This window comes from Boleophthalmus pectinirostris, unplaced genomic scaffold, assembly GCF_026225935.1.
Source record: "Boleophthalmus pectinirostris isolate CB_2022bp ecotype Guang Dong unplaced genomic scaffold, ASM2622593v1 HiC_scaffold_21, whole genome shotgun sequence".
NCBI classification, from domain to species: Eukaryota; Metazoa; Chordata; class Actinopteri; order Gobiiformes; family Gobiidae; genus Boleophthalmus; species Boleophthalmus pectinirostris.
The window spans coordinates 21,387,462-21,412,926 of NW_026571175.1; the positions used below are offsets into that span (position 1 = coordinate 21,387,462).

General features: G+C 39.9%; 1 protein-coding gene across 2 annotated transcripts in view; it reads right to left on the reverse strand.

Moving 5' to 3' along the window:
• Window positions 1-221: 221 nt before the first annotated feature.
• rbms3 (RNA binding motif, single stranded interacting protein) overlaps window positions 222-25,465 on the reverse strand; it is a 446,391-nt gene continuing 421,147 nt past the window's right edge. Inside the window, exons 11-14 of one of the 2 annotated variants that reach the window (XM_055157285.1) lie at window positions 17,940-18,050; window positions 7,777-7,866; window positions 5,368-5,415; window positions 222-2,602 (exon numbers count right to left, since the gene is read on the reverse strand). In XM_055157285.1, coding sequence (XP_055013260.1) covers window positions 2,573-2,602; window positions 5,368-5,415; window positions 7,777-7,866; window positions 17,940-18,050 — 279 coding nt within the window. In that variant the 3' untranslated portion in view covers window positions 222-2,572. Of the gene's footprint in view, window positions 2,603-5,299; window positions 5,416-7,776; window positions 7,867-17,939; window positions 18,051-25,465 lie in introns of both variants that reach the window. The other variant, XM_020932479.2, reaches the window with a different exon arrangement.

Genomic DNA, 25,465 nt, shown 5'->3' on the forward strand with positions numbered 1-25,465 from the left:
GTATTGCTTTAAATATTACACTCTATTTTCTAATTGATACTTATCTACTTAAAAGTTTTTTTTTTGTGTAAGTCTGGAAATCCAATCTAATCAATCAAAAGTTTATTTTATGTACAAAAATCCATAATGAATGCATATTTTAATTATTAATATGACCAAATATAATACTTTGAGATGGAGATGTTCCACTGTATGGCATTAAACTTATCTCATCTCCCACCAGGTCAAGTTATGGATCATATCTGTTGAGAGGCAAGCCCACTCACAGTAAGAACCCATGTTTTACAATGTATTTCTGAGCAATAAAAACACCTGTAATTGTTTAAACACAAGATAAATACGTTCCATGCCATACTGTGGAACCTTTCAGGCATAGCAATAACGTTGTCATGGGGACAAGCTGGTAGCAGATCCTACATGAGAAAAGTTATGTGTGTATGTGTAAAGTAAAGTCATGTGCTAGGTCAGTTAGACTTCTGCCATAATAAAGAGATGAATAAAACTCGGCTGATACTTTGAATTTCGCATTTTTCAGCTAAAATATAACTTGTTTGTTTGCCATGTTTTTTCTTTTTTTCTTTTGATGCACATTAAACAACTCTCATCTGGTGAAAACATGACCTGGTTTGTTTGATGGAGGTGGAAAGGAGGTTGGATAGCAGCAGGGTGACTCTCACTTCAGGTCCACAGCTTCATCAGTCCATGTTTTAAGTGGAGAAAGAACACTGGAGGAAGAAGGACGAGGAGAGGAATCATATAATATCGATGGCCACGACAACAGAGCCAGCCAAATTGAGTAGTTTTCAACGTCGCTTTCCTCCCACAGGATCAGACATCGTCCAGGGAGAGGAGGATTTGAACAGAACCCTGGTTGGTGAGTGTGTGGAGGAGGAAGAGGAGGAGAGACTGGTCCGGCCGTCAGGGTCAAATCCGAAAATAAAGAAAACAACGACAACAGCAAGAACAACAATCACAACAATATCAACAGTAACAACAACAACGTCACAAACATCATCAGAACAAACCAAAGAGAAACTCAAACAGGAGTCCACGCGGTCACTTCTCTTCATCTTTGGTATAAAAATGGCCATCCACGGGCTGCATGTACCCACACCTAGGAAAGACTACAGAAATTGTCAACAATTTCTTCTATTGCTTTTGCGCTGATTGGTTTAAACCGTAAGCTCCTACTGTACTCTATCTACTGGTTTGTTTCACTGCCAGATTTTTTATCCATGTGAATTTTAAAGCTGCACTATGCAACTTTTCTGATGGAAGCTCCGCCAGTGTGTCTCCATGGATTTATTACTGCTTTGCTTGGAATGTTCCACGGTATGGCATTAAAATCATCTTCATTGAGACAAGCTGATGACGCAACCAGGTCAAAATTAAGAGCTGGATCTGTAGACTAATGATGTACGTTTTCAAGGTGTTTTTTTTGTTGTTGTTTTTTTTTACAATTTCCTACACAAATAATTTAATAAATGTCCGCAAGATAAGTCGCCATGCCATGCAACAAAATATTCCAAAGCAAAGCAATGTGATCTCCATGGAGACAAGCTTGTGGCAAACCCCCCTCCTGAAAAGTCACACGGCGCACCTTTAAACTCTGAACACTTTTTTCATGTTACGCAGTGTGACAAGCAAAGCGGGCTAAAAACATCTTAAAGCTCATAAAAAAGATCAAATGTGGCAGATAAAAAGCACTAATGTCATCGACAGCAACTCTTGTAAAATCATAAACATGGTCATAAAAAAGTTGAGCTCTGCATCCACAGTGCAGCATGTTTTCTTTTTCCTCGATGTGAGAAATCTCTTCATAGCATCACCCCCCCTAGAGTCCATCCCCACACAGACACATAGTTACCTCTCACATAATTATCAAAGTTTTCCTCTAAAAGAAAAAGCTCTCTATTAAATCTGTACAGCTTATGTCATAGATTTTTTTCTGTAGAACAACTCCGCCGCATGGTCCAAAACTCCTCGCGTTAACTTTTGTCCTCTTATGGACTTCGGAGTTAAAAAGTTTCTAGCGCCCTTGAAATTAAGGCCATGAAGATTCCAAAAAGAAAAACACTTTTGAATATATCTAGAAAACTAAAATTTAACACTACAACATAAAAAAGAGTGAAAAGAAACATAGCTTAATATCTGAGGAAGACAATCTCTGTGTGTGTCTCAAACCCCTGTTTTAATTACAAAATAAACTTCATCACCTACCTGCGCATTCATCCTTTTTTAAAATATTTTTTGTTAATTTTTTTTTTGTAATTTTCTATATTTTTTTTTTATGATTTTAATTTCATTTTTTGAGAAACATTTCAAGCTTCAGCCCAGCCCTTCAGGCAGGTTCCAGACTAAACTATCTTGCACTGTGCCCAGTCTTGTCCCTATGCGTTCCTTAGCGTCCTCCTCGCCTCCTTCTGTTTTGTGTGGTTTTTCTCGTAGGCCAGGTAGGAAATGAAAAAATTGTCTGTTTTTTTTTGGTGCCTGGGCAATCTGGAAGCAATCTTTTTCTCTTCTTTTCCTCCGCGTTCACAGTGCAGCCACCTTCTGTCTCAAGGCAACGCTGTCACAGGACCACTCGCTCGACCGCCGCTATCTGATGAGAGGGGGGCAGAGGAAGAGAGAGCAGTGAGGAGACGAGGAGCTAGGAGACTGTAATCAAAGAACAATATTACAAACAGGACAGGGCTCTGGTGATGACAGCTGACGAGCCGAGAGACGCCGGAATCAGCACTTCTCACAAGGACACTACAGCTACGCTAACACAAGACTGCACTTTACAATCATTACTGTCTTATTTGATTAGCGCCCCATTTGTACTACACTTCTGCTATCCCAAAGTTCCATTAGGTCATTTGTCTTGATTTCTGGCTTTAATATTGTGAAATATGTTTATTGTATTTATTATATTTACGATAATTAATTGTATTCAACATATTAAGGTCCTATATTATGCAAAGTTGGCTCTTGAGCTTTAAGCCATGTTATAATGTTGTTACCTCATCAAAAACATACCTGGAGTTTTGTTTTGTTTCATTTACACATGTGGCTAAGCCTTTATTATTAGTCTGTCTACACCTCCAAAGCTCAAAATGCTCTGTTCCACCTTGTGAGTTCATGAAGCAGTAGTTTTCCAGTTAACAGGAACCTTTTATCTTTTGTTTAGGCGGCATCCACACTTGTACGTATTCGAGTCGCTTTAGTTGCGGATCCAGTGTTCGTCCACACTAATCCGATGGACAACGGCTCCAGAGATGAAACGATCTAGTGCCGCCAGCTCCCAAGAATTCATCTGAGTACGGATCTGATCCAGCACCACACATAGGTGTGTAGGTCTACGCGCAGTGAAGTAATTCACCGCCAAAACGCTAGAATATATATTTAATTCAAGAGGCTAGAATGACCTGCAGACGTATAATCTCGGAAAAGTTTCATATGAACCATTTCCAACACGATAGAAGCACAGACTCACCATTAGCAGAACACTTCTCTGTCACAGAAAGAACACTCATATTCCACCGAGTTGTGTCCTTTTTAGTCCGACAGAAGCTGAACTGCATCAGCGCACAATAGCGAGATGTTTTTTGAACGCTCATTTTATGCAAATTAGCCATGCGGTTTTAAGATTCGCTTCTGTAAAATGTAAACAAATATGCTCAAATCTGTGTGGAAAGGGAAGGCTTGCATACACAGAAACAAAGTGTCTGGACGTAAATCTTTTCTGATGTGGTGATCCAGTGATATGTTTCAGTATAAACGTAGCCTTAGTTGGCAGTTCCAGAACTGAAATTATCCAAATGATTCTCATGATGATATATGGAGTAGTTCCTGTCTTGCCTCATGACATCACAAGGTGGAACAGAGTGTTTTCTGTTTGAAGGAAGAACTCAGCCTAAATATGCAGGATCTGTGTGTTAAACATGTGAATAATACAAAACACGACTACTGATATGTTTGTGATGAGGAAACAACATTATAACATAGATCAGAAAACAGCGTAACATGAGCCCTTTAAGATACAAAATTCTGTGAAAAACAAGTTGGGTGACATTTTGAAGAAGGCTTTCCTTATTAGCGCTCACCACCGGATATTACAAATTACAAGTAATCATGATATTCTAATGGGCAATCTTTGGACAACCTAAATGATCAGAGTCTGACTGCAGAAATTAGCTATTACATCAAAGTGGAGCCATTTCCAGAACATTATTTCCAACTAAATTTGGCACCCAAAGATAATATGAATTTCATTTTCAGAATTTGTAGCTATATGCTGTACAAGGGGCAATGAACAAGAAACTATTAGTCTTTGACACCAATTATATATATTATACCATTTACAGTGTTAGGCCTTCTTTAAAGGTCTTATATTACGCTAAATTGACTCTTGTGAGCTTTAACAAGTTATAATGTTGTTGTCATCAAAAACATAAGTGGAGTTGTGTTTTGTTTCATTTACACGTGTCTGAGTGACCCTTTATTATTAGTCTACATCTCCAAAGCTCAAAATACATCACCTTGTGATGAGATGTAGTGGTATTTTTAAAAGTTAACAGCTACATTTTACCTTTTGTTCACTAGAGATTGGAAATTCCAGGGTTGAAATTATCCAGATGATTCTAGTGAAGGTTTATCTACTTTGAAAACACAGTGGAGCTCTTCCTTTATTACTAGGGGTGTAGCAATAACCGAAATATCTTGATATTGAATCGTCAGAGTTCTCACAATAATATCGTGGACCATCACAATATTACGAATTACAAGTCTCTTTGCTTAAATTAAGAGTTATGGTGCAGCAATAGTTAAAAAAGACAGAGGGAACTACATAGACCATGATCCTTTGCTCCATTTCAGTGTAGACTACATGAAGACATAACAGTTCTAAGCACTTTTAAGTCTTGTCAAGGCATTTTAAGAGGAAAAAGTAGCATATTAACAGTTTTGTTAACAGTTTTGCTTCCACAAAATATCACAATAAATATCGTACAGTGAGGTTCATACCGTGACGATGTTGTATCATGAGCCTTGGATATCATTATACCCCTATTTATTACCACATGACATCACCAGATGGAACAGACTGTTTTCTGTTTGAGAAAAGAACTCAGTCTAAATGTGCAGGATCTGTGTGTTAAACATGTGTGAATGAAACAAACACAACTTTAGGTATGTTTTAATAAGGAAATAGCATTATAACATAAATCAGGAAACAGAGTATCACGGGCCCTTTAATAACAGCGTGTTAACCCTGACAGTGTCTGGTGCAGTTGTTGGTCAGTATAACAGCTCTCACTTGGACTGGTAGGAGTATGCTGGGACGTGGTCAGAGTCCACCTGCATCTGTTGCTGCTGCCCGCTCACCTCCTGTGACGAGGGCGCCACCGTCTGCGGAGAGTCCGTCACTACTCCCTACGGCGACACACACACAGGACACACTTAGCAAAGGGACAAAGCATTCTCTATGTGCACAAACTGTGAATGACGTTTGCATAATATTCCCAGGGTGAAAACTGAAATTGCAAAGTCACATTTTACATTTTCTTAAAGCGTAACAATCTCTAAGTTTTTTTTGGTCCGCCACCTACTTTTCTCCATGGAGATATTTATATTACTTTGCCTAGAATGTTCCACAGTAAACAGTAAATGTATCTTTCTCCATTGAGACCAGACCAAGTTATATGTCAGATCTGTGGAAAGGCGACCCCACATGCAGTAAGAATAGAGGATTTTCCAGGTATTTTTCAGCAACAAAAAGCTATAATTAAATAAATACAAGATAAGCACATCTTATGTCATGGAAACACTAACATTTCCATGGAAACAAGCAGCAGATGGACCCTCTCACCAAAAATGTTACACCGCGCTCCTTTAAATTGTGCTTTCAAAAACCGACTACACCATATTTATAGCTCACAATGTTAACACTTTTTACAAACAAAAAACTTTCACATTTGCAAACTCAGTTCTCCAGTTTCCTACAATGTGCCTTTATCTCTTTGAAAATTAGATTGTAAAACTTGAAATTGAAAATCCCCTTTGCCCTCCAGTGCATCGGTCTTCCATTACTGATCGTCTGTGCTATGGCCTCATTTCAATCACGTTTAACAAGCTCTCAAGGATAGCGCATTGTGTCCATTCATCAGCCTCGGGAAGCGCTTCTACTCCGATGTTCACCACTCTGCCACTGCTGCTGCCGCTGCTGCTGCTGTGGGCGTGTGGGGCTCAGGACCAAAACAGGTGAGGAAATGCCACGGGCTACTTCCTGGCTCCATCTCTCTCTTCTGTCACCGCGTGGGGGGAGATAGACACCGGGACTAATGGCTGTGTCAGAAGGAGCTGTCAGTGTGTGCGTGTGTGTATATGTGTGTGTATGTGCGTGCGTGTGGATAAAAGCTTTTGGGAGGCTAGCGGCCCGTACAGGCTGGGACAGGAGCAAGACAGTCCCCCCGGCTCTGTGTCTCTCACTCCTGCCCCTGTCGCCGCCTGCCGCTCCGGTGATCGTCCATCTGAAAGCAGCGCCTGTCAACCGCAGACATCCCCCCCCCCCCCGCCCCACCCCACACGCCCCCACCCGCCGCTCGTCTGTCCGGCCCCCTCTTCTCATGTGAGGGATGATCAACGCTTAAAAACTGCCACAGGCCCAGACGCGCGGCGAGAAAGTGACAAAGTCTGCCTCCAACTTTAAATGTCTTTCTCCCAAATCAAACTTCCGCCTCATCTGCCTCGGCTCTCGGTGCACCATCTTTCTTACTCTCCACCTCAATGTATCCTCAGTTTTATCATGAAATGAGAAAGTCCAATGAGATCTGTCTATTTAAAGAGAGACGAAAGTGGCGGAAAGCGAGAAAAACTTTCAAGAAGAAGGAATGCAGATATTAGCAAAAGTAAAGGTGATTCAAGGTAGTTCTCTTCAGAAGGGTCCTTTGAGTGTATGTTCATGTCCTTATAATAATTTCATCCAAAAGTATCTATGTTTACAACTTCAGGACTTGGAATATTATGATTAGCAAGTGTAAAAAACCTCCAGTGCATTAATTAGAAAAAGGTCTTCTGCCTCATCTTCTTTTATGAGTCAAGAAAAAAATAGTTGTTAGGTAAAGTTTAACGCATTACATCCAGACTCTGCGTTCTACTTTCAGCTTCAAGGTAGTCCTGTTCAAATGAGTCCTTTGTGTGTTTTCTAACCTGTAATTTGGCTTGCAAATCTCCATGGAGATTCTTAAATTCATGGCCAGACTGTGGAACATTCTAGACACATCACAAGCAGGTGATAGGCTCTGCATTGGACAAGTTACACAGTGCACCTTTAATCAAAATGTGTCTATGTTTAAAACTCTGGATCTGGTTGAAAACAGTGCAGCGTAATAATTAGAAAAAAGGTAGTGGCCTCATTTTCAATAAACTTCTTATTTGAACCTTGCACTCCTAACGCTGCAAAAACTCAAATCTAGCCAAGTTAAGATGACGAATTTGGAAGTTTTATTATGATTTGAGTAAATTTCACTTGACAAGTAAAATGAACACTTCTTTGCACTTAAAATATGAAACTAAATCTAATGTTGTCTAATCTAATGTAAGAGAAACACAGAGGTAGATCATTTTATTTGTCAAGCTGAATCTACTCTAGTAAACTGAAATGTTCTTAATTTCAGACATTTTAACTTACCTAGATATTGATTTTTGCAGTAAATACTTCCTACAGGCTGTGTTGTTTGCTGTGTTAATAATAATAATAATAAAAGTGGCCATATTAGTGAGTGGGGGTCTCACCTCGACTGGGACGGCGGTGGGAGGCACAGGAGTGTACTGGGGGATGTAGGTCCCTTGCATAGGCGCCGCAGCGGCTGCAGCAGTCATGTACTGAAACACACACACACAAGACAATGATCAGTCATACATATGTCACAGTAAACAACAATATACAACTATATACCTGAAGTCTTTAAGTGCCTATGACAGGTTAGACTACTCATTTTACAAAACCACAGCTAAAGTCATTATATTTAAGATTTTACACAAACATACACTTTTTTTTCACCCAAGTTTGGCAAATTTTTTAGGTTTACTTCCTGAATTGAAATCACGACACCATATTAGGGAATTCCACAACTGTTACCTAGCAACCATGTAGTACACTGAGCCAAAAGTCATCTAATGTACACAAGAAGTAATATTTGACAAATAGAAATGTAAAAAAACAACAACAAAAAAACTAAAACTTTGGAGAAAATTCTCCCGTCTAATGTCATCAATATCTCTCTAAAATAGAGTTCTTTGCTTCCTGTATTGTTCAACATGTTTTCAACTTTTCTTCCCATATTGCTTCTTTATTGGTATAAAACTATAATTTATGTTTTCATTAGATATTATGCCACAAAGTTAAGTCAATACTTGAGAATCATACGCACTTAAACTGTATCTACTGCCCATGTGCAAAAGCCTGCAATGCAATCCGTGTCCTTTAGAGGGGGCTAGAAGAATACAACTGCACCATACTGTGACCAGAACAGATCCAGCGAGAGAAGACAGGAGGAAGAGGAGGAAGAGTTGTCCTGCTGTTGTACCACACAGGCGGAAAATGCACCGTGTCACAGCCCAAAGCAAGAGAGAAAAAAGACAGATAGTGAAGACAGAGAAAAAGACAGAAGAGAGGAAAGAGAAGAGAGGAGAGAGGATAGAGGGGAGAGGGAAGGAGAGAGAAGAGATGAGAAAGGGAAGAGGAGAGAAAGGAGAGAAAGGAGAGAAGGGAGAGAGGAGAGGGAGAGTGGAGAGAAGAGAGGAGAAAAGAGTGTTGCCTGCTGCCTGTGGCCTACACTCTGTTAGTCATGGCTGCCCCGGCTCTTAAGCGCGACTCTCTCTGCAATGGCCATTTCACACATGTGACACAGGTCTGATTACACAGCTGCAGAGTCAGGGCAGAGCTGGAGCTGTCCTCACACTCATGTGAGTACCATGTGTGTCTTTTTAATAAACACTGGCAGAGCACAGGATGAACCAGAGCACTCTCCATGTGCACAACATACTACAGAAGTAGATAGAGAGATACAGGTGGAGAGATACTTCATCCATTCCCCTTAAAAGACATTCACACAAATAATCAGACTTTACATTAGTGCATTATTCAGTCACTGCAACACTACTGCTGTAGCCACAGCTGCCCTGGGGCAGACTGACAAAGCAAAGTTACCAGTCTGCGTCATTGGCCCCTCTGAGCACCACCATCCAAAGTGAAGTGTCTTACATAAGGACACAACAGCAGTTTCCCCTAGAGCCACTGCCACCCCACTACGAAAGAACTGTCACAGGGGACAGAGGGAGGGACAGAGGTCTCACCCAGGGGGACAGAGGGACTCATGCAGGGGGACAGAGGCCCGGATAGAGGGCCTGTCAGAGGGCCTCAGAAAGGTACTCACAAAGGGACTCACAGCGGGCCAGAGGAGGACAGTGGGGGACAGTAGAGGGACAGTGGCGAAGGACTCGTGCTCATTGGCTGAGGGCCTGAGGTGCGTCTGAAGTGTCATTACTGGCAGCGTTGCTAATGGATCGGGTACAGCTCCAGTGCTCAGCGCTAATGAGAGCAGCTAAAGGCCAGAGACATGGGTGATTACCTCCCCCTCCACCAGAGCCCATGTCCCGGGGACGGATGTTAGTGTGTTTGTTATGTGGATTTAAGGTTATCACACTACAGGGTGTCACCTACAGGGTGTCACCTACAGGGTGTCACAGTGAGCGCAGAGCCATGTGTCCAGACTCCCTGACACGTTAGCTCAGAGCTCTACGCTCGGCTCTCACCTGTCAGCGTGTCTCTGCACCTGCCACAGTCTAAAAGGCCCATCAGATTGTTCCAGTGACCTTCTCCCTGCCCACCTCCGAGCGTGCATACCAATTTAGCAACGCACTGTTTTTGTGCCCTTAACTTATTCAGCCAGCTCACCTGTGAGGGGGCTGAAAGCAAATGAAGCCCAGTACAGAGATAATTAGCCCTATCAAAATCTTCCTGTCAAAGGAGACTGTCCATTTGAAACGTTAGATTTCTCTGCAGAACTGCAAAAGGAATTTAAATTAGGCTTAACAAGAAAATGTAATATGATTTTTCCTTCTTCCATAACCATTAGTTAACCTATTTAATGTGACAGGTTGAGCGGGGCATATTTCTGCTGGCTCTACTGTACAGAGTCAGGAGCATGTCAGGCCTGACTACAGTGAATGGGGTTGCCATGGTGATAAAGATGATTTTTGTCCAATTTCAAGTCTGAATACGTCCGTGTCCATAGGCGCAGACAGGTTTGGGCAGTAGAAAGCCTCCCTAATTGGCAGTAATAGGGTGTACTTGGGTGGTAGTCACAGATCTAGGTGCCACACACCTGTGTGCAGCAGATGGTCCTGCGTATGCTGATGAACAGCTCTTTAACGAGAGGCTCTGAGGCCACTCCTCTGTCTCCTCTTCATCACTCCTCTGTCTCCTCTTCATCACTCCTCTGTCTCCTCTTCATCACTCCCCATGACACACAGCTGAACTACGGCAGGAAGTCACACTGCAATGCAGCAGCTACAGAAATCCATACAGACAGGACGCTGGGAGCCCAGTGCACCGCCACACAACACGACACACACACAACACTGCCACACACACACACACACACACACCTCCACATACAACATAACACACACACAAGACCACCACACAACACCACATGCAACACTGCCACACACACACACACACACACACACACACGCACACACGGACACACACACACGCACACACACGCACACACACACACACACACACTGCCACACAACAACACCGCCACACAACATCTCCTCACAACACCACACACACACGTCACATAGCACCGTCACACAACACCTCCACACACAACATACCACAAACAACCGTGTGTTTAGATATAATAAATATAAAATATAATAATACACTTATAATAAAATGTATAAGTGCTGGTCCAGCTCAGGCATCAGGACGGAAGAAGCGTGAGGATGGAGCATAAAGTTGCAGGTTAAAATCTGTTTTGAGAACTTACAGAAACGCATTTATCAATTGGAAAATAGTGAATAATAATATAAAGATAGTGTCATGTTTTTGTCACATAGGAGGCTGTTAGTAGTCCCAGAGAACAGGACCAGAGCAGGACTGAGGCTGCAGACTTGTGTGCAGGCTGGACATAAACAGTTGGTGGGAGCACTCAGTGTGTTATTAATGGAGGGCCAGTGTGGGGATGGACTCTGATGACTATTGATCTCACAGGAGGGACCGCTGCAGTCTGGAGCAGCCGCTTACTTCACAAAAGTCATTGTGCCTCTAGACTTTGTTAACATCTGTCTGAAGAGATCCACACTGGCCACAATCAATGTCACCTTTAAATACAGCACACTCATTCATCTGAAACGGGAGCACTGCACAGGAGAGCTCTGCTATTTTCAAATAGCTCATATTACAATGTCAGTGTATCTTCGGAAATGACACAAAATATAAGATAACTTTTTTTTTAATTGAAGATCTTCTGTTGAATAGTTCTAATGTAATAGTTGCTCATATCCTGGTGGAGTCTCAGGCCAAATTCTTGTAAATCTAAAAGTGCCAGGGCAGTGCTGGAGGGCTTTTAAAATAATGCACTGTACTTGTTCATCCCAAAAGGAAACCGAGAGGATGGCCCTGATAATGGGGGACAGCATTTCATACAGATCTGTCTCCCCACAACACAGAACCTGTCAATCACTGCTGTCACCATGACAACACACTCCTGGCTTCGACGAGGCGAGGAAGGTCACCTGTGTTGTGTCAAACACAGCAGCTCCAGGCCTCATCCTCACACTTTGTTTATTTACATGAGACTTGTACATGTTAAATATGGAGCACACATGCACTTGTGCACGAGCGAGAGTACATGTGACAGATAGACTGCACTTACGTGTGAGTGAGTTAGTAAATAAAGTGATTCATAAACAACACGCACTGTCAAATAAATCAGGCAAAAGAACATGGCGTGCATTTTTATGAGTACCATCCATAAACACAGATCTTTAGCATTCTGGAGTCAACTTAATCAAGGCTGACAACTCCGTCTCAGGAAGTCAAATCAAGCAGAAAAGTTTGGAAAGGCAGAAGAATTCCTTTGCATTGACTGCTGCCGCACATGCCCCATAACAACATCACCAAAAATCACCACCACCACACCACCACCAGCACCAGCACCAGGCCTGGTCAGGAGCCAGGGCTTGGTGCAAAATAAGAGCCAGTTCTTGGAAATCCCTGTTGTAATCAGTGCATGGGTGGAACAAGAACATTTAGTTCTTTGGAGACTGGTTTTAACCACAACCATAGACACACGGAGGAGAGCCATGTCCTGGGGGTGTGGCCTCAGTCTGCACTCAGAGGAGCTGGGGATGGAGGCAAGTCAGACAGGTGCCATTTTGGGGCAAAGAATAAGTCTCTGACCAAAATGGGGGGAAAAAAAAACAAAAAACAAACAAACAAAAAAAACACCACACCGTACCAGAAGGAGACAGTGTAATCATGTGAAAGGTTTTATGTCAGATGCTGTTCCTGCTCAACTCTTTCTCTTTACCTGGACATAAGACAGGAACACGATGAGACTGAACCGAAACGGGAAGTTATTAATACCTTACTTGCTTGAAAAAACAAGCCTTTGACTGTTTCTAAGGTTGGTAACTGAGATTCTTGCACATGCACTAGAACTATGGCCAAATAGATGTAAAAAATGCTTATTACATTTATTTATTTCTGAATACTTCCCAGTGTCTTAACCTTGAACAATGCACTTCACCACAATATTTTGGCTATTCAATCTTATTTGTAGCTTATTTATTTCACAGTGCAAATATATGGTCTGTAATGATTGTCTATTGTTTTTCCAATGTGTTTTTTAAAGGTTCATTGTTCAACTTTTCTGGTGGACAGTTACTGCTTTGTCTAGAATGTTCCACGGTTAGATTAAAGCTATATCTCAAGCTTCACTCAGAGAGAATGATTGTATTTTTGAGCAATAGAAACACCCGTAATGAATAAATGCTAGATTGTTTTTAAAGTTGCATTGTGTAACTTTTTAGAGGAGGGGCCGTCAAATGCTTTTCTCCATGGAGACCAAACCAGACCAAGTTACGGGTCAGATCTGTGGAGAGGCAACCACGCTCACAGTCAGAATGTCTGTTTTTCTAGGGTATTTTTGAGCTATAAACCCACTTGTAAGTGAATAAATGTAAGGTAGAGCTGTTTAATGTCACACTGTGGAACATTCCAGACAAACCGGTGAAAGTTGCGCAATGCACTATTAACTACAAATGGCAAATAAACAAACCTAACCTATAGATCAGGACAGTTTAGTCGATGGATCAAACGCGAAGGAAAGGCAACAAATGATCGTGACAGCATTAGTCCAGTTTATTTGGTGAAAAGCTGCAGATGTAAACGGTGCCAGGTTTTCTCAATCACAACTATAAAAGACTCCAGGACTTCCCAGAGAGACGCCCTAATGTGAAACACGTCTGAAATATTCACCATGATCAAGTGTGGCATGTCGTGTGTGCCGAGAAAAACTTGGGCTACAAAGCAAATCGCCTCAGGATAGCCGGCAAAGTAGGAGCAAAGAGGGAGCGAGGAGGAAGAAAAAGAGGCCCTAACCCACATTCTAGCGTTAATACAAGCCATCAAACATCACAAGCCATCACCATAGATTAGCCTGTCTCTAATCCTGCCTGTTAGCGCAGCTGGGGCAGATTATGGCTGCGCGGGGCAATCTGACAGATCCAAAATGGAGGCACAGTCGCTCACAGCTCACCTGGAAACACATGGCCAGAAATGCGATACAATACCACACTGTTTGAACCATTTACACACAGAACTAAGGCTAACTGATACTGATATTCACACTACTGATATATTATTATGAAGTAAAAGTACAAAGGCAGTGCATTAAAAATACGATTTCCATTTTGTTTTATTATGAAATGAAATATATTATATGCAGTAACTGTCTCCAACTCTGCCATGTTAAATAAATGTCTCTTCTTTTACAATATAACAGAAATAGACACCATAAATACAAGGCTGTACAACTGAAAGGGCCCATATTATGCTATTTTCTGTACTGTTAGAACATTGTTTCCATATCAAAATCATACCTGGAATTTAGTTTTGTTTCATTCACACATGTTTAACACACAGATTTAGGCTGAGATCTTTCGCAAACTGAAAACTTGAAACTTTTTGTTTAAAAGAGACGACAATAAATGCACTCACAGTATTTTGAATGTTAAAAAACTATAATACCAAACCATAAGGTGAGTGGAAAGGGTTAACATTTCATATTGAGTCCTAAAATTATGCTCAATTCTACACATGTGGGGTGCCATAAAGTCATGGAAAATTCACTATAGGTCATGAAAAAGTCATGGAAACGTTTAGAAATTTTGTTGTTTTGTTTTTGTTTGTTTGTGAAAAAGAGTGGGAACCCTGGAGTAATCTTTTATCATTAGTCTGTCTAGATTTCCATATCTTAAAATACTTATAAAACATGAAGTGCTCCATAGTGTTTTTAAACTTCATACACCTTCAGTAAAATCATTTGGATACATGACATTCAAATTACAAATTCTATGACTTTTCCAGGCCTTGAAAATGACATTTTCAATTTCCATGACTTTTCCGGGATTTCCATGACCGTTAATCCTGCATATGTGACAAAACAAAACTTTCACTAATCTGGAGAGGGATTCCAGTGGCATTGAAGGACGGGTCAAATGCACAGTAAATTGTAGAAATGGTAGATTTTTAACCTACCCACAGCAGAGATGTCAAATCTTTTGGTTAATCAATAGTCCTGATTATTCAGACCATAATTTAACTGTAATTACAAAAAAAATCTTACTGTTACCACTACAGAAGCAAATTTAAGTCATCTGATTCAAGCTATGCTACAAATAAAGTAAACCAATTAATTTTTGATCTGTTTATATTTCTGTTTATGTCACAGTAAGTTTCCCCACCTTTAACCAGTCAAGCCAAAAAAATCATCCAAGTAATTCATTCAAAATGTCATGAGTCTTTACAAAATTAAAAAGGCGGTCCTAAATATGCTCTATAAAAGTCCTTGAGTGTGTTAGGTCCATTTTCCACTGCATATAACACAAGAGGCAGAGAGGGAGATCAAAGGTGGAGGTAGTGGAATAAGTATTGGCTGGAGTGGCCTGGAGCAGTGAGGCAAGCCCTTCAGAGCCCCATATGACACCTTTAAGTCAGACTGATCCAGGAGAGAGAGAGGCCTATTTATGGAAGACTGGAGGAGTGATGGAGTGATAGACAGGAGAGAGTGATTTAAGGAGTGACAAGAAGGCGAAGGAGGGAGGGAGAGTGAGAGGTGCAAAGTCCATGTAAGCTGTGAGAGGAAATGTGTTTAACATGTCCTGCATAAGTCATAAGGAGTGGAACAATCTTGTTTATTATAAGAAAGTGCTTTAAGGAATACTACTTACCCCCAATTTACACCAAAGCAGTAACAGAGTGTAAGAGCAGCAGCGCAGCATATGCGCAGCATACACGCGGGCAGGTATCGCTTTCCATTTTCACCGGTCGGACAATTTACACCAGCAGTGTAAATCCAACTGCCGTCATTACGCTATGCACCTCTCAAATTAGTTTTGAGTTCTAATTTTTCAGGGTCAACGGAGCATCTCCAGGCTTTTTAGCAGGAGCAAGACAGGAAATAAGCAGGTGGTGTCAAAATAAAGTTCCGATGCCCTTTCAAAATATGCTCACTAAAACCACTGCAGTCACGTAAACACCATTCGCATCAGGAGCTCAGGGAATGACTCATGAGGGACTATGGAAAGTTTACAGCTAAGATAAATATAAAACAACTTCTGAAGGAAAAGGTTCATGATGCAGACAACCACAGTTAAATGGTGAGTATCTTAATTAATGCAAGTGCCACAGATACAGTTTGTAATTGCTGTAAACGCGAAGCATCGTCTCTAGTTGTGAGCTCTTGTATTGTGATTTAAAACACCCTTCATCCAATCAACAATGAATACATAAGCAATGTGAAAAGTTTTGTGTTTAATCATGAGAATACACAGATGCTGGTGTCACAAGAACAACTCTGTTGCCCCTAGTGTAAACTGCAGCTTTTTCAAAGTATGTGCATATGCAGCTCTGCCTACATTACATGCAGCTGATGCTCCTGGTGTAAATTGTTATCAAGAATGAATATAAGGTAGTATTTACTATTATAGTAGTAGTAACTGATCAATTTTTAATTTTACAATCTTGTGTTGTTGAATGGATGTTGTTTTAAGACAGGGGTGTCCACAATTTTGGGCCACATACTGAAACATAGTGGATGGCCGGAGCACAGACTGGTGGTCAGTACAGTGAGTCAATCAGCTTCTCACATATTTGACAGAGCCACTGTACCTTATGCTATTAGGTTTACTATCACTGGCTGGGGAGATTAACTGAATCTCTAGACAATGTACATGTGTAATATTGAGGTTATAGTGGTAAAATTTTAGCATGAGGCCTGAGGGCCTGAGGGCCAACAAAAAATGGCCTGAGAGACACATTTGGTCCCCGGGCAATTGTTTGGATACCAGTGTTTTGATACAAGATGTTTTCCAAGCTATGGTATTGGTAAGTCTGGATCTGGTTTAGTTTTAAGCAATGTTTAGCCAAGTTGATAGTACCTTTTCATTACTACATAATTGCTTAGTATATCTTACTTCATATATTTGATGTCTTCTGCATGTGTATCAAATGAAGAAAGTAGTTAAAACACAGAAGAAAAAAAAAAAACAATGAATGAGAGAGTGTGTCCAAATTTTGCCTGGTAAGTTACAAAAACTAACATGTATGCTTGTCATGTCCTTCACTTTGAGACTGCCATTATGAATCCAAAAACTGAACAAAAGCAGGGTCAAACCAGGACACATGTGAACACAGCAGTACACAGTATTCAGCCTTCTCTTGAAAAATAAAATAAAAAAGACTTGTTCAGCGGTGTATGTTCTAGCTGCACCCTGCCGTGAGTACAATGTAGTTTGAATGATAGAGACAGAGCATGTGGTGCCTTGGCTCTGCTCAAAGGAAATGTCAAATCCTTCTTTGACTCAATGTGGACTGTGTTGAAACCCAAATGTTTGTGATGAGAGGACGGCCATGACCTGAAGCTGTGGACCAGACCCACAACAGCAGGACACAAGGAGCCAGCTGAGCCCTGCTGTAAAACTGAAAGGAAATGGACTCAAGTGGACTCAATGCTGTATCGGTACTTTCATTAAAAACATTCTACTTACAGAGAAATTGGACTTGAAAATAATCGAGCTGGCCTGGAATCTGACACTAAATATTTTAAAGGTGCATTGAGTTACTTTTCCAGGCTGCTTTCCATAGATTTGTTATTGCTGTGTCTAGAATGTTGTATAGTAGACAAAGAAGAACAGAAAATACCTTTGAGCTTTGGAGATATAGACAGAAAAATAAAGGATTACTCAGACATGTGTGAATGAAACAAAACACAACTCCAGGTATGTTTTTGATGAGGTAACAGTATTCTAACATGACTAAAAGCTCAGGCAATTTTGTGTAATATAGGCCCTTTAAACTGCCTGATTTAGTGAGGTTCATAAAAACAGAACTGAGTCAAAAGGATGTTAGTCCATTAATGCTCAATGAATTATAACGAGAAGGAGGAGTTTTCTATATAAGTGTGAACAATGTGAAGAAAGAACTTTTAATACAGTCAACTGGATTAAAGCATCACCAAAACAGCAGCTCTTGTGGTCTTGATCCGCACCAAGTTTTGAAAAAAATAAAAGACATATCAAACTGAACCTCTATAATAGATGTGGTTTTGGTCTGATTGCAGTGCAGTGTGTTCAAATTAAAGAGTAAAGGTGCTCACACTTCCGGTAGTGCCCAGGGACAGGTGATTCATCTGCTGTGTCAGAGGCCCCATCATGCTGGCTGGCTGCATGGACATCGTGTGGTCCATGGCTGGCGTGATCACTGCACCCTGCAACAAAAACAGAAGATATTTGAGTTTGAATTGTACCATTTCATTTTAATAGTCAGTGTAACTCTTCTGATGTGTGAGTCCGCTACCTCTTTGTTTCCATGGGAATTATTGCTTCGTCTGATATGTTCCACACTATGGCATTAAACCTATCCTAATCCTAATCCTAATCCTGTGTGTGTGTTTAATACAATGAGTGTGCATAGATGCAAATCAGTATCCTGGTTAAAAGTGTTTTGAGTATCCTAGTTTTGTCATGGTGCATGTATCACAAATAAGACAGTAACCAGAATATTGTGGCATGTATATATATATTCTGCCATAACCGGGATATGGCTAATAACCAGGATACAGATGTGCATGTATACACACTCATAGAAAAACATGCATTTTATCTCTGAAAAGCTTCCCTCTTCACAGATCTAACTTGTATCTTGGCCTGGTGGCACAACTTGCTTGTCTCAATGGAAATATACTAATTTCATACCAAGCAGATGGTGAACCATTCATCAGAAAAGTTACACAGTGCACCTTTAAGTGACTTAGGAGTTGCTATAGAAATTAAATTTGATCCTACGCTACAAATCAAAACAGTTTGGACATTTTTACTGTACTTTCTACATTTTGGCAGACATTTGGTTCATAATTCCATATATCTTACTTCATACATTTGACGACTTCTGTTTGTATATAAAATGTAGAAAGTAGTAAACATATACAAAAAACACTGAGATGGTGTGGCCCAACTTTTGACAACTACTTCTATACTTCTACAATATTTAAACTGTTAGCTGAAATTCTCAATCATAATTTTGGATAGTGTAACCTCTTTACTTAGATTTAGACAAACTTTATTGATCCACAAGTGAAATTAATTGGACACAGAAGCTCACACATCACAATATAATATAATAACAAAGAGAAAAAATATAAATGGTAATAATAATTGTAAATAAGTAGCAAAATAACAGCAAGAGAGTGATGTCAAATAAGGCGTAATTATATAAATGTAATGTACACGTACAAATAAAATAGAAAGATAAGTAATGAAAATATCTCAGCTACAAGAGGTCATAAGGGAAACAGCTTCACACTAAATGTTCATACCAGCCGTCATAACCATTATTTGAAATCTCAACAAACCCTATCACAGATGCCCTTTAGTAAAATCAATTCTCTCTAATGTTTAAACCCATCAGTACTGTCAATACTCGACACTATACTACTGCATCTACAACAGTGGTGTGTACTTTTTACTCTATACTGTATCTCTAGCAGGATTTGTTCACTTGTTTGGAGCCTGCCCTGCCTGTAAACTCCTCTCTTTTCCCAATGGTCCTGGAGGAATGCCGGGAGCAGTGGAACATGGATCCTACATGAGAAAACCATTGTTCTTTTATCTCTTTTTCAAGATACCTCCCTGTCAACACAACTGACGCCCCCTGGAGTACAGTTTTGGAGTCACGCTCTGTTTGAGTTTGAAGTAAGAAGAGAGAACTTTAATAGTGCATGTTTGGTGGTAGGTGAGCAGCAGGACTGTCAGAACACCTCTTGGTTTTTTTTCCCCTGTTGTATTTTTGACTCCGCCCTCCCCTCGCCGTCACACCTCCCTCTGCTCCTCTCTCTGGATATAAAGAGCTGCTGGACATGGAGGCCTAGTTTACACCAAAGGCAAGAAATAGAACGTGAAAGATGAGTGTTTGATGGGCTAAACTAGTCTATTGTTAACAGTGGTCTTTTATTTGAGTTTAAAATAACATCAGATGATTATTGAAGATGGGTTCTAAATATACACAAAAAGTGGTCTATTTCTTCATCAAAATTCATGATATGCCAGTAAACCAATGATAAATCAACAAAAATCTACTGTTGTCTTTTTTTGTTTTAACACAGTCATTTATATGTCATGTATATATATTAAAAAAATCACAAAACAATACTATTTCAAATATTATTAAAATTATAATATTCAAAAATGCTTCAAATTAGCCACACATACAAGAAATTCTGTAACTTTTGGGGTTTAATACACTGTTTGAACATCTCAAACAGGTCAATAACAAGTATACTTTTGAAAATAAATTTCACATCATATGGTCATTTTAGTATTTTTTTGTTGCACCATAAAAATAAAATAAATATCATACAATAATAATTTCAAAGTGAATGAAAGGCAATGCTTTTTTCAACGTCTGCTTCTAATGTGAGCTTTTTAAGAACATCACATGGTAACACGAAGCCAGAAGCAAAAAACAAAACAAAACAAAACCAAAAAAAAAAAAAAAAAAGAAAACTGGTTAGTCTGTTTATCATTTGTTCATTCTTTTTCAGTATAAAACCAAAAATAAAAAAAACAATAAGAAAACATCTATTTTCTTCATTATTCATCTCCAAAACCAAGATGAAAAAACAGATAACAATTAGTTTGTTTTCCATTTTGTGTTTAAATGAGTAATAGAAAAAAGGATAACAGCCATTTCCCGTTTCCGTGACTAAGGCTGCGTTCAGACTGCAGCCTGAAGTGACCCAAATTCGATTTTTTGGCTTCTATGTGACCTGTATCCGATCTTTTAATGACAGTCTGAACGGCACAGATCCGAATTTTTCAAATGCGACCCAGGCCACTTGGATATGTGCTCCTGAATCCGATACATATCTGATCTTTTGACATGCGACTTCAGTCTGAACGGCCAAAGCACATCCATCCGACCTACACGTCATTAACAAGCGACAAACGTCACTATTCTGCGCTGAAGCAGGCAGAAACCGGAACTGTAAAATCGCCAGGTGCTCAATGCTCGCGACCATATTTGGACAACTTCCGTAAACACAGAGCACGCTTCGCTGCGGTTGACGCATGGGGTTGACGTCATCGTGTCCTCCAGTGCGCATGCGGGACACTTTCGGGCCGTTTACCGTTCACACTGAAGTCACAGACAAGTCGCATTTAATTGGAAATGTGAACGACCTCGCAAAAACATCGGATTTCACAAAAAAATCAGAATTGAGCATTAAGCCCTGCAGTCTGAACGTAGCCTTAGACTGCGATGCTGGATTGAACCAGGACTGAAAGAGGTCGAAACCAGCTCTAAACCACGTCTAAACTGGTTTCACTCCCAGTCTCAGTCCTTGTCCTGGTCCTGATCCAGTCCTGGTCTCAGTCATAAACCAAGACTAAACCAGGACTAAACCAAGACTAAACCAGGACTAAACCAGGACTTGAACCAGGACTAAACCAGGACTGAACAAGGACTGAACCAGGACTGAACCAGGACTGAACCAGGAGTGTCGAGACTGGTCCGGAGGTGCGCCCGTGTAGACTGCTGGGTGATCAGGAAACGGACCAGGACTGATACTTGGTTTAATCCTGGTTCATTTGGTTTAGTGCTGTTTTAAGTCACAGAAACGGTAAACAGCAGTTATCATTTTTTTTTCCATTTTTCATTTAAACACAAAATCGAAAAATGAAAAAATTAATCGTTATCCATTTTTTCATTTTGGTTTTGGAGACAAATAATGAAGAAAACAGTTGTTTTTTTTCATTTTCTTATTTTTGGGTTTTATTTTGAAAAACAAATGAACGAATGACACACAGATTCAGGTTTACTTTGGTGAGCAAATACGGTAATAAAACCAAGCAGACACAAAGTGAAGAGACAGGCGTCATTAAGGAAAGAGCTTGTGGAGGTCATGAGGGACTGAGAAGACTGACAAGTGCGGCAGAAGAGGGACAAAAGACACGAGATCTGCAGAGGCTGTGGGCTATACCTGTTAGCTGTTAGCGATGGAGCCACTGACAATGCCTTTATAATGGGAAAGGGAGGCCAACGGAAGGGCTTAATTCACAGATGTGTCAGGGAGAGTTAAGCCGATTTGTGATTTCGATTTTGTGTGTTTGGAGGCTGAGTGTCTGTGGGCGTCACGTTCGCAAGAGATCAAACGGAAATAGACAGAATATAGTTTTGATTTGTCCAATTGGTGTCTGTGGGACTAGAAAAAAAAAAAACATAATGAGAAAGCAAAACCAAGTAAAATATTGTTTATAGATTTTATTTAAAGGTGCACTGTGTAACTTTTCGGGTAGAAGGTCCGCCGCCTACTTTTTGTCTTGATTATTCTAGTATGGAAATAAACTTTGCAATCATAATGGAGCCTGCGTATGAAAAGAACTTTTGAACTATAAACATCTGTAATTAAAAACATGCAAGGGAAATATGTTTAATGCCCTACTGTGGAACATTCCAAGCAATTTTTAAAATTGATTTATATTATACATATAAAAATTGCCTCTGTAGCTTTAGCTTTTAATCTTAGTGGTCAGCAAATACAAGTTAAAGGGACCTCATTTCAGAGGTCGCTGGTGCTAGGCTAGTGCATGTCAATGGCCATAGTTATCCTGCCACTAAAAACAGTCTTACCGACTCCACAAAGCACCCGAAGAAAATCTATTATTACTCCAGACTGTCAATGTGAATGTTTGTGTCGATACAATAATTGTAGAAGTAAAACTAACCTTGCATTTGAAGGATTTATGTCTGAGCAGCGGCAGCGAGTTGTACTTCCTGATAGAAAGCTTGGCAGCAGTAGATAATTCACTATCTCACTACATAAAATAAAAAATATGATTGTAGGTAATAAATAAAAGCCCCATAACAGCATGTGGGCCCTTTAATGATAAACTAAAATATCTGACATCTCACGTGTTAATGCATTTTTCATGTAACAACAATAAAATAATTTTATGTCCCATTTAAATGCACACAATATAACTTTTCAGTTGTGGATATGTCGTAGTTCTGCTTCAAATGTTCCACAGTATGACTTTAAATGCTCTACTTCACATTTATAAAATTACAGGTGCTTTTATCACTCAAAAATGCCTAGAAAAATAGGCATTCTGACTGAGTGGGGTTGCCTCTCCACAGATCTGACCAGTAAATTGGCTCGTTTTGGTTGCTGTGATGACAGAAATGTTTAATACCACACTGTGAAACATTCCAGACAAAGCAATAACATCTCCACAGAGAAAAGCAATTGCCAGAACCTCCATCAGAAAAGTGACACAATGAAAATGCTCATTCATGTATATTTTGAGTTTCTATACAGTGTCATGGTGTATGTTATGTCTATGTTTGGTGCCTGGTGTGAGCACATATGGTGGGGCCAGTGGAAAACCCATCTCACTAAAGCTGTTATTGATCGCCCGCAGACAGGAGACAGATGATATCACCACTCGGCTTGTTAAATACAGTGATGTACATGCAGCCACCAGAGACAATGTACAGTAAATAAGGAATCTTGTAAAAAATCTTACAACCTGTAATGCTCATTTTAATGGCTGCTCATTACATTAAACAGCCTCTCTTTGGGTGATGGAGAGCTGATGACTATCGCTCGTATTTGTGGTCTTTGTATAATGAGGGGCTCACGAATAACAATGGTAAAAGAGATGGGCCCGATACATAAATGTCACAGATATATAGAGCGGATTACAGTCTAGTCTATACATGCCTGCACCGTGGCATGTGCTACAATAGAGTCTGTGGGCGCTATGTTGGCTTGAAATTAAAATATCAATTTATATATATATATTTTTTTTAGATTAGATCGAAAAAGTAGCAACTTTAACTGTTGTATTGGTTTTGAATATACAATTTTGTACTTCCCTATTATTATTTTTTGACTATTCTATATTTTATGATTTTCAAGAGTGACTACCATATTTTTTGGTCTATAAAGCGCAATTAAAATCCTTTAATTTTCTCAAAAATCAACAATGCGCCTTATAATCCGGTGCGCCTTATGTATTAATTCTGGTTGTGCTTATTGACCTCAAACCTATTTTATGTGGTATATGGCGCTCAAAAATCTGTCAAAATGTTTTAGTATGACTTTGGTAAACTACGAAGCCGCACCGCTTGATGGATTGTCAGAGCATTACAGCTACTGTAGACTGGAGCCTTGCTGAGTAAGTCCGACAGAAGCTGACCGCATCAGTGCACAAGGAGCGAGCTGTTTTTTCAGCGCTTATATCTTATGCAAATGAGACATGTGGTTTTAAGTTTCATTTCTGTAAAATGTAAACAAATGTGCGCAAAGCTGCACTAAACACATTATTACTCAATGTATATTTGAGTCCTCCTCGTAGGAAATATAAAAACAGACTTAAATGATCCACCCACATTCACATTCATAATGCACATTCACCAAGACAGGGAGGCAATGCCGGGCAAATTACGCTACGATACCAGTGCCAATGGATCGTGGATGCCTAGGCTAAGGGATCAGTCTCAAGGGTTAGGGTTAGCCTTATAATCCAGTGTGCCTTATGTATGAAAATAGACAAGAGAATTTAACATTATTGATATTGTGCCTTATAATCCGGTGTACCTTATAGTTCGAAAAACACTGTAACTGAAAAACTGTTGGCTTATGCTAGCTATCTTGTGACTGTAATTTTATGTCTCTGGTAAAATGATATGTACTTCTTAACAAGTAACAGAGCTTCAGACAGCATAGTGCTTTTAGTTAGCATCACAACTCCAGGAAATGTTGATGCCAAGTATCAATAGAAAGCCTGAGTTGTGTCATAGCAGTAGCTGGAATAATAGAGTCAAAATTTATTGGTGTACTTGATACAAATTGACCACAATATAATATAAGCACATTTCAAACTGGATCCAAACTCTTGAAAGTACCTACAACTTTTTCTCAACTGTGGTGTCGCGAAAACTCATCTGATGCCTATCACCTTCTGTTCAGTGATAGGAATATTGATTCACCAGGCTTGACTATTTTGGTGTGATCCTTTATAGGAGATTTTCAAGACATTTTTAGCATTATTCTGACACAAACGAGACTGAAATAAGTGAAATCATAATCCAGTACTGTCATTTTGTTATACAATAAATAAGATATGTTCAAACAATCCTAAAAAGTCCTATATTATGCAAAATTGACTCTTGTGAGCTTTAAGCCATGTTACAGTGCTGCTACCTCCTAAAAACACACCTGGAGTTGGGTTTTGCTTCATTCACACACATTTGAGTAATCCTTTATTATTACGGCCCTGTCACACCTTGATGATTTAGCCAGCATACGCTGATGTAACACATGCACATGGTATACATAGTGTATTTGTAATGAGCTGGACATATACATAACCTATTATTAATTTATATAGAACATTTTTATAACTTATATACAACTTATACCAACTAATGCTTAGCGTGTTGCCAGCGTCCACAACTTATGCCCAACGACCATCTAACACAACTGGTACAGTGACAAATCGATCATCATGCTGATGTTGGAGAACAGCTAGTATGTATTCTTGTCTCAGCCTTGCCAGATCCTTCATCTCTCGGATGATATGTGTAGTGGGTGGTACCATGGGGTCTGCTCACCATGAAATC